The sequence below is a fragment of the Nerophis lumbriciformis genome, linkage group LG24 (assembly GCF_033978685.3).
Source record: "Nerophis lumbriciformis linkage group LG24, RoL_Nlum_v2.1, whole genome shotgun sequence".
Taxonomy (NCBI): Eukaryota; Metazoa; Chordata; class Actinopteri; order Syngnathiformes; family Syngnathidae; genus Nerophis; species Nerophis lumbriciformis.
The window spans coordinates 18,097,071-18,107,500 of NC_084571.2; the positions used below are offsets into that span (position 1 = coordinate 18,097,071).

Sequence of the window (10,430 nt, forward strand, 5' to 3'; positions counted from 1 at the left end):
AGGTGAAGGCGGAGGAGGAGGAGAACACGGGGAAGGTGAAAGCGGAGGAAGAGGACACGGGGAAGGTGAAGGTGGAGGAGGAGGACACAGGGAAGGTGAAGGCGGAGGAGGTGGAGGAGGAGGACATGGGGAAGGTGAAGGCGGAGGAGGAGGAGGACACGGGGAAGCTGAAGGCGGAGGAGGAGGACACGGGGAAAGTGAAGGCGGAGGAGGAGGAGGGGGAGGACACAGGGAAGGTGAAGGCGGAGGAGGAGGAGAACACGGGGAAGGTGAAAGCGGAGGAAGAGGACATGGGGAAGGTGAAGGTGGAGGAGGAGGACACAGGGAAGGTGAAGGCGGAGGAGGACATGGGGAAGGTGAAGGCGGAGGAGGAGGACACGGGGAAGCTGAAGGCGGAGGAGGAGGACACGGGGAAAGTGAAGGCGGAGGAGGAGGAGGAGGACACGGGGAAGGTGAAGGCGAAGGAGGAGGAAGAGGTGGAGGACATGGGGAAGGTGAAGGCGGAGGAGGAGGACACGGGGAAGGTGAAGGCGGAGGTGGAGGAGGACACAAAGAAGGTGAAGGCGGAGGAGGAGGACACGGGGAAGGTGAAGGTGGAGGAGGAGGAGGACACGAGGAAGGTGAAGGCGGAGGAGGACACGGGGAAGCTGAAGGCGGAGGAGGAGGAGGAGGACACGGGGAAGGTGAAGGCGGAGGAGGAGGAGGACACGGGGAAGGTGAAGGCGGAGGAGGAGGACACGGGGAAGCTGAAGGCGGAGGAGGAAGACACGGGGAAGGTGAAGGCGGAGTAGGAGGAGGACACGGGGAAGGTGAAGGCGGAGGAGGAGGTGGAGGAGGAGGACACGGGGAAAGCGAAGGCGGAGGAGGAGGACACGGGGAAGGTGAAGGCGAAGGAGGAGGAAGAGGTGGAGGACACGGGGAAGGTGAAGGCGGAGGTGGAGGAGGACACGGAGAAGGTGAAGGCGGAGGAAGAGGTGGAGGAGGAGGACACGGGGAAGGTGAAGGTGGAGGAGGAGGAGTACACGGGGAAGGTGAAGGTGAAGGCGGAGGAGGAGGACACAGGGAAGGTGAAGGCGGAGGAGGAGGACACAGGGAAGGTGAAGGAGGAGGAGGAGGAGGAGGAGGAGAACACGGGGAAGGTGAAAGCGGAGGAGGAGGACACGGGGAAGGTGAAGGCGGAGGAGGAGGTGGAGGAGGAGGACACAGGGAAGAGGAAGGTGGAGGAGGAGGACACGGGGAAGGGGAAGGCGGAGGAGGAGGACACGGGGAAGGTGAAGGCGAAGGAGGAGGAAGAGGTGGAGGACACGGGGAAGGTGAAGGTGGAGGAGGAGGACACAAGGAAGGTGAAGGTGGAGGAGGAGGAGGACACGGGGAAGGTGAAGGCGGAGGAGGAGGTGGACGAGGAGGACACGGGGAAGGTGAAGGCAGAGGAGGAGGATGAAGAGGTGGAGGAGTAGGAGGAGGACACGGGGAAGGTGAAGGCGGAGGAGGAGGACACGGGGAAGGTGAAGGTGGAGGAGGAGGACCTCCTTCACTCACTCTGCAGGCAGTCGGCGTTGAGCAGCTCCTGGCACTTCTCGTGAACTTTGATCCCGCACTCTGTGCAGCGCAGGCCCTGCCGGGCGATGCCCCACAGCAGCCCCTGGCACTCGTAGCAGTAGGTGGGCGTGGTGGCCGTCCACACCTCCAGAAGGTGGGGGGTGGTGCAGGAGATGGGGTAGATGAGCGCCTGAAGCGTCTTCTTGTACACGTGACTCTTCTGCAAGCAGGATGGAGCCTCAAGCAAACATCTCACCTCTCATCTTCTCACAGCACTCACAAGGTCCTCGTCCTTCAGAGACGTCCACGTGGACCAGCTGTGGGACTTCCTGGACTGGATCATGGTCTGCTGGAACAAGTGGACATTTAGCTGGCTGAAGAGCATCAGCTCCACCCACAACAACTTCACTCACCATCGCCTGCCAGCAGGAGAGCAGGCGGGAGGAAAAACAAGGTCAGGCAAGAAGTACTTATGCAGTACAAAGTAATTTATGCAGTACAAAGTACTTATGCAGTACAAAGTAATTTATGCAGTACAAAGTACTTTATGCCGTACAAATCACTTATACAGTACAAAGTACTTTATGCAGTACAAAGTACTTTATGCAGTACAAAGTAATTATGCAGTACAAAGTACTTCATGCAGTACAAAGAACTTTATGCAGTACAAAGTACTTATGCAGTACAAAGTACTTTATGCAGTACAAAGTACTTATGCAGTACAAAGTACTTATGCAGTACAAAGTACTTTATGCAGTACAAAGTACTTTATGCAGTACAAAGTACTTATGCAGTACAAAGAACTTTATGCAGTACAAAGTACTTATGTAGTACAAAGTACGTTATGCAGTACAAAGTACTAGACTTTGGAACAAGTCTGCACAGATCTGGACGTACGTGATATCAACAAAATCCCAGCAATCGTTAGAATTGTAATATTAGCATGCTAGCTTTTTAACTGGGTATACACCTCAGTGTCACATACTGTATTATTTCACCAATGATAGCTGTTAGCATGCTAACGTTATAATACTAGCTTGTCTTTAGCTCATCTTATATGTGTACATCTCAGACATATTTTGGTACTTGATGCATGCTAATGTCAACATTTTAAAACACATTTTTCAGGTACACACACCTCAGAGTAAAATATTTGGCTACTTGATGCATGTTACCGTTATCATTTTAGCATGCAAGCTTTATTTTAGCTAATTTAGCAGGTATACACCTGAGTGTAATATATTTTGGTATTTCACTAATGCTAACAGTAAGCATGCTATCGTTAGCATGTTAGCATAGTACTGTGAGCAGTATGCTAGCTTTTTTAGCTCGTTTTCTCATTTTTTGTTATCTGACACTATCTGCGTGCTAACTGTTAGCATTTCAGTTCGGCTTTGGCTCTTCAACATTTACACAAAATTGTCGACTGAAATTGCAATCTCTAGTTCTTAAAATTGTTTTATATATTACTGGTTTTGAATGATGCGGACACATTTGTTACTGGAAACTTACTGACATTGCCTTGGAGACTTTGTATGTGTAAGTAATATGTAACTATAATTATCTGGTATTTATAACGTCACGTTTATATTCAATGATTATTACTACTGTGTGCTATTGTGTGCTTAGCTGTTGTCTAGGTGCTAGCTCCCAGTAGCCTGTAGCCGAGCATGCAAGGTGAAGGTTGAAAGAAGGTCGTGGAAGTAGGAAGAAAACATTAGCTACTCACCAGCTCACTAACCAGGGGGATGGGCCTCCTCCTGTGGAGGATGGGCATGCTGTCGATGCCGAATGGTGTGTTTCCTCTACACACACACACACACACACACACACACACACACACACACACACACACACACACACACACACACACACACACAAACACACGCACACACACACAAACATACACACACACACAAACATACACACACACACATGCACACACACATACACACACACACACACACACACACACACACACACACACACACACACACACACACACACACACACACACACACACACACACCCACACACACACACGCACACGCACGCACACACACACACAAAGGCACACCCACACCCACAGGCACACCCACAGAGATGAATAAGCAAACATATCCAGGTGTCACAATGAATTTCTCCCACAGTAAGAGACGTTCCCTGACCCTGGTCTGGCCCACGGCTGCTTGCTGGGGTCAGCATCCTGGTCTTGGCCGGCATCCTGGTCTCGGCTCTGAAGGTGACAGATATATTTTACACAATGGGACACATGGCCACCGAAGTAAGTGTCGGCTAGTGAGGTGTTGGTTGAGTTTCTGAGCAGCATGCAAAATAAAAAGTGGTATAACTTCCACAGATGGTGTCAACGCGTGCCCTGATCAATACTCAGAATCAATAAGTAATCAATGGAAACGTGACAAAGGTGATGATAGTAAACCTGATCTTCAAACTGACGTCCATCTGTAAGACAGCAGAAGAGACAGAAGACATCATTGAGGTTCGAGCAATCCCTCAGGTGATGTCCTCTCCTTGGACTAGAACATCAAATGCAATGATCAAATCATACCAAGGTAAAGATCCGCTGATCTACCTGCTCCAAAGTCCTCCTGAGACAAGGTGGACATGCTGGCGAGGTTGCGCCTCATCTCCCGCTTCTCCCGGAGAATCTGTTGGAAGCTCCTCAGGCACTTCAACTTACTTTGGTCCACCTGGCATACCTCCGCAGCTTCTCCTTCTGCTGCATCTGAGGATGCCTGCTGATCTTTGCTGAGTTCCTCTGGAGCTTGATCGGCCTGGGTGGAGGTGGACAAGGACTCTGTGGTGGTGCATTGAGACAGCTCTGTCTTGGTGTTCTCATCTGCAGACCAGTCCTCCAGAACCACAGCGTGGTGTTTCGTCAGATCATCAGGTGGAAGTGTTGCTAGGTTGGTGCAGACTAGATGTTCCTCTGGGCCAAGAGGGATCCTTTCCAAACTGGGATAGTGTTGGCTTTTGGCTGAAAACTCCAAAGTTGAGGTTTCTTCAAAGGAATAATGTGATTTTTCCAGAGGAACATTTTGGCTAACAAGATCCCAGCTGAAAGATTTTGTAGGCACATCAGAGAACGCTGACGCGCCAAAGTCTGTTGCATCCTCAGGGTTCTGGTCTTCAGGTACCTCAAGTTTGCGCAAAGCTCCTTGCAAAGCAGAACTAAAATCAGAAACAGCTCGGTTTATGCCCCTGACAGTGTAACCTGGTTGAACATCTGATCTACCTGGATAAGGGACTTGGTTTTGGTATGATGTTTTTTCACTGCTACATTGTGGGACTGCTGTGGAGTCTTGATAGGTAAAATAAGAATCCTGATAACCCCCAACATTACAGTTTGATTGGTCATAGTCAAATCCATTTGACCCTCCACAGTGTCCGTCAAATGAATGGTAAGCAGAACATTTAGGGTAGGGACAATCCGTAGCGTATGTTGTAGTGAGAATCCCTGACTGGGACCGAGACCTCCGAGTCTGCCACTCCTCCTTGCGTGAGGTCCTACCAGCTGAGTTGTAACGCTGTCTAGAGCGATGATCCAAGCTCCTTGAGGAGCACTGTGCCGATGTACCGTCGTAATCCCAAGAAGCTACTCCATCAAAGCAAGTCTCCACTTTGTCATCCTCCCGGTAAGATGGTTCCCCATCCCACAGACTCTCACCAGTAGTCCGAAGTAGTGGTCTGGAGCTTGTCAAGTGCTCCTTTGCACTATCAACAGTTTCCTCTGTCGTTTCACGGTAAGTTGTTAGTCTCTCTACATCTGATTCAGATTTGGAGCTTTGAGAGGACAAGGAGGTGGTGCTCAGACAATCTGGGCATTCCTGCCTGTCTAGATATTTGAAACCAAGCTTTCTCGTTAGAGCACCTTCTGGGATGTCTGAGCTGATGTCAGAGGTGTCCTCGAGTTCATCCAGGTCCTGATGATTGACTGACCCACCTGAGGACACCGTGTAGTGTTCTGCTCTTGGAGGTCGTAGTTCTCTGTGAGTTCTCCGTCGAGCTTGACAAACCGCAGGAAAATAATTAGAAACAGAATTTGGCGCTGCACTGCCTAAACTGCCATGGACACTAGCAGGCCTACTGCGAGGTGATCGTCCATCCGTGTAAGCTTCACCTGACCACGTACCTGAACCTGAGACAACCTTGCTACTAGACCGGATTCCTTCAATTTCCAGCAAGACAGCGTCCACACAGGATGACACCTCTTCAACAGAGCCCTTAACTGAGGTAAGGTAATCCCTGAGGTCAGAGATTTCTTCCTGGATTTTGTTGATGCCCCTCAGCTCTTTAAGAATGTGTTCAATGATGGCACTCGACTCCTCTTCTCCCAAAGGGCCTTCCCCCTCCTCGACTGGCGGTCCTGTCCGAGCAGTGTTGAAGTCATAGTCTAACGTGTCGCCTGCGGAGTAAGGTCTCTTAGGTCGAACACGCGGTGAAGCAAAGTCTCTTCCACATGTATCGTCAAATGTCACACCATTCTTGTCTAGTCCGGCTGAACTGGAGCGTGGGGTGGCTCGTGTCAGTTCTGGAGATAACGGAAGTAAACCCTCAAAGGAGATCCGTTTACGATTGGCAGGAGATTTTCTGCTTTTGCGTTGTAAAGTGCAGGGTATTCTTAAACATCCTTCCCGAGTCAGCTCCACCTCTCCAACGCAAGGTGATCCCGGTGGTTCTCTGTCTCCTTCACCATTGGACAACTTTGAAGAGGAGGGGGCTTCATCCCTGGCTTCAGTCTTTGGATAAATCCTTCTGTGATCCTTCCTGACCTCATACTTTTCCCTCTCAACCTCTTCTGCATAGTAATCTTGAGGATCAGGAACACGGTGGTCGGCAGAGCCTTGCAGAAGGCGATGTATTTTCCCACGAATAACCAAGGCTACTTTGGGGTTTGGTGCCCTTTTCTTGGATGGAGTGACTTTAGCTTTTGTACCTCCTTTGGGAGGAACGCTTGTTCCATTGGAGCGATTTCTGGAGAACATGTTCTCGGGACTTTAAACCCAGCTTATTTCGCTCCTCCGTCAGCACCTGTACCTGCTGGAGTGTTTGTATCCCAACAAGTCAAGGTCAGCAGGCCCTGACTAGGACAAAAAGGCAAACATAAAATGTCATCATTAGAAGTCACATCAAATCATCAACAAGTGAGAAGGGAACGAGACCTTTGAGGACCCACCATGAAAGCATCAAAATGCTCATGAGAATGAAGGTGACCATGGAAAGTTGGACAGAGATGGAATACATGGTGCCATCTATTAGTTACACCTGTAACCCGCCTGGTTCAGTCCCTGCTTTTCTGCTCCACCCAGTACTTAAACTACTGAGCTAAAAGCCTGGTCAATCTTGAGGTAGCCAGGGACTGAGGTGTACTGTGGCTTCCATTGCACTAAACCTCACTCTCCTCTGGATCACAGCACTACGGTAACCCCCGTGGTTCTATCTATCCTCGCATTTCTGTTTCATGAGAGACGAGCGTGGTAGCTACCGAGGTAAAAACCCGGGCTGTCAACCCCATAGCCAGCACTGCTCTTGAGGTCGTTTACTAACGTACACATGGCCCAGCCCACTGGCTGGTCTCCATTACACTTGTGGAATATGGGCTCAAGACCTTATTAAGGAATGTCATGTGAAGTTGTCAGAACCATGTACGAAGTTTATATATATGCAGCATATCATGCACCATCTTGAATTTTGTTTATTTCTGTGCAGCATATCATACACCGTCTTAAATGAAGAATCTTATTTCTGTGCAGCATATCATGCACCATCCTAAATTAAGTTTATTTCTATGCAGCATATCATGCACCATCTTGAATGAAGAAGCTTATTTCTATGCAGCATATCATGCACCATCTTGAATGAAGAAGATTATTTCTGTGCAGCATATCATGCACCATCCTAAATTAAGTTTATTTCTATGCAGCATATCATGCACCATCTTGAATGAAGAAGCTTATTTCTATGCAGCATATCATGCACCATCTTGAATGAAGAAGCTTATTTCTGTGCAGCATATCATGCACCATCTTAAATGAAGAATCTTATTTCTGTGCAGCATATCATGCACCATCTTGAGTGAAGAAGCTTATTTCTGGACAGCATATCATGCACCATCTTGAATGAAGAATCTTTTTTCTATGCAGCATATCATGCACAATCTTGAATGAAGAAGATTATTTCTGTGCAGCATATCATGCACCATCTTGAGTGAAGAAGCTTGTGAGAAAAGATAAAACATGGCGAGTGTCTTATTACTCGCGCGCACAGAGAGAACTTTGTTATTGTTTATTAAAAGCAACAATGATGTTTGTTTGTGTAAGAATTATTTGTCATGTTAGTAGAAGAAGAAGAAGTGGAAGAAGTAGAAGAAGAAGAAGTAGAAGAAGAAGAAGAAGTAGAAGAAGAAGAAAACGAAGAAGGAGAATAAGTAGAAGAAATAGAAGAAGAAGAAAAAGAAGAAGAAGAAGAAGAAGAAGAAAAAAAAGAAGAAGTAGAAGAAGTAGAAGTAGAAGAAATAGAAGAAGAAGAAGAAGAAGAAGAAAAAGAAGAGGAAGAAGGAGAAGAAAAAGAAAAAAGAAGTAGACGAAATAGAAGAAGAAGAAGAAGAAGTAGAAGAAGAAGAAAACGAAGAAGGAGAAGAAATAGAAGAAGAAGAAGAAAACGAAGAAGGAGAAGAAATAGAAGAAGAAGAAGAAAAAGAAGAGGAAGGAGAAGAAGAAGAAAAAGAAAAAAGAAGTAGACGAAATAGAAGAAGAAGAAGAAGAAGAAGTAGAGGAAGAAGAAGAAGAAGAAGAAGGAGAAGGAGAAGAAGAAGGAGAATAAGTAGAAGAAGAAGGACAAGTAGAAGAAGAAGAAGAAAAAAAAAAAAGAAGAAGTAGAAGAAGAAGAAGAAGAAAAACAAAAAAAGAAGTAGAAGAAGAAGTCTTTTGACTAATGAGAGGATGTTTGGGATGAAAGGCGCCATCGACTTCCTGTGTCGTCTCGCTGACAAGTAGCAAACATGGCCGCCATCAATCAGCTGGAGGACGCCTAAAAGACACGTCTGTCTGCATAATCTACATTGTAGATACATGTTCTTAACTATCTACATGTTCATTGAACTGTCTACATGTTCAATGTTCTGAACTATTTACATGTTCAATGTTCTGAACTGTCTACATGTTCAATGTTCTGAACTGTCTACATCATGGGTGTCAAACTATGGCCCGCGGGCCAAATTTGGCCCGCCGTGTAATTTCATTTGGCCCTTGAGGCGATATCAAATTAACACTAGAGCTGGCCCGCCGATTATATTCAGCGGCGGTGCCGTGGTAACACCGCATTCACCGCTAATTCTCATACTTGTCAACCCTCCCAGGAGAGTACCAGATTTCAGCGCCCGTCCCGAAAATTGTCACATCCGCTTCTCATCCAGTCCAACGTGTGCTGGCCCAGTCACATAATATGTGCCGCTTCTGCACGCACACACACGTGAATGCCATGCATACTTGATCAACAGCGATACCATTTACACTGAGGGTTGCCGTATAAACAACTTTAAGTTTTGTTTGAAATATGCGCCACACTGTGAACCCACACCAAACAAGAATGACAAACACATTTCGGGAGAACATCCGCACCGTAGCACAACATAAACACAACAGAACAAATACCCAGAACCCTTTGCAGCACTAACTCTTCCGGGAGCTACAAGGTGGGGGGTGCGGCGGGGTTTGGTGGTAGCGGGGGTGTATATTGTAGCGTCCCGGAAGTGTTAGTGCTGCAAAGGGTTCTTGGTATTTATTCTGTTGTGTTTATGTTGTGTTACGGTGCGGATGTTCTCCCAAAATGTGTTTGTCATTCTTGTTTGGTGTCGATTCACAGTGTGGCGTATATTTCTAACATTGTTAAAGTTGTTTATACGGTCACCCTCAGTGTGACCTGTATCGCTGTTGAACAAGTATGCCTGGCATTCCCGTGTGTGTTCATACAGAAGCCGCACATATCTTGTGATTGGGCCGGCACGTTGTTAGAATGGATGAAAAGCGGACGTGACGACAGCTCATAGTGGACGTTAAAGGCAGTGTCTTTAAGGCACGCCCCCAAGACTGTGGTCCGGGTGGGCTACGAGATATAATGACTGATGAACAACTTCGTTCGATAATGACGGTTGCCTCAGCTCAAAGCCTGAGCCCCGACATTAATGAACTAGCATCCAAGAAAAGATGGCAGGTGGCTTGGGCACATCAGATTAGATCAGTGTGTTGCAAACTGAGCCGTTTAAAGTCCTGAATGGTTGGTTTATTCATTATTTTATTTTCAAATTTATTAGCCTGTGGAAAAAGTTAATGTTGATATTTGCCTCAGAAGGCTGCAAATAGAAAAGAGGCATTACATTTGTATTTAAATTGTATTTGATATGCCATTGATATTTTTGAATTATTATTATTATTATTTGAAACTCGATTTTGCATGTCACTATAAAGTTATATAAGCCTTGCTTGTTCAATATTTAATGCAAAACTTGTTTGGGTCCCTATTAAAAGGTTAATTTGTTCAACCTTGGCCCGCGGATATGTTCAGTTTTAAATTTTGGCCCACTCTGTATTTGAGTTTGACACCCCTGGTCTACATGTTCAATGTTCTGAACTGTCTACATGTTCAATGTTCTGAACTATTTACATGTTCAATGTTCTGAACTATCTACATCAGGGGTGTCACCTGTATCGCTGAAGATTAAGTATGCGTTGCATTCACTTCTGTGTGCGTGCCAAATATTATGTAACTGAGCCAGCACTCGTTGGACTGGACGAAAAGGGGACGTTACAATTATCGGGAGGGGCACTGAAATTTGGGAGTCTCCCGGGAGGTTTGGCTAGTATGAGAATTAG

At 46.9% G+C, this 10,430-nt stretch overlaps 1 protein-coding gene across 10 annotated transcripts in view; it reads right to left on the reverse strand.

Moving 5' to 3' along the window:
* The window catches only part of LOC133620333 (protein unc-13 homolog B-like), a 115,949-nt gene that overhangs the window by 68,031 nt on the left and 37,488 nt on the right, over positions 1-10,430 (reverse strand). For 7 of the 10 annotated variants that reach the window (XM_072915988.1, XM_072915990.1, XM_072915989.1 and 4 more), the window contains 4 exons: positions 3,708-3,775; positions 3,269-3,344; positions 1,820-1,888; positions 1,540-1,759 (listed from right to left, as the gene is read on the reverse strand). In XM_072915988.1, the coding sequence (XP_072772089.1) occupies positions 1,540-1,759; positions 1,820-1,888; positions 3,269-3,344; positions 3,708-3,775 (433 nt within the window). Of the gene's footprint in view, positions 1-1,539; positions 1,760-1,819; positions 1,889-1,952; positions 2,015-3,268; positions 3,345-3,707; positions 3,776-10,430 lie in introns of those variants that run through there. The other 3 variants (XM_072915993.1, XM_072915985.1, XM_072915992.1) reach the window with 2 other exon arrangements.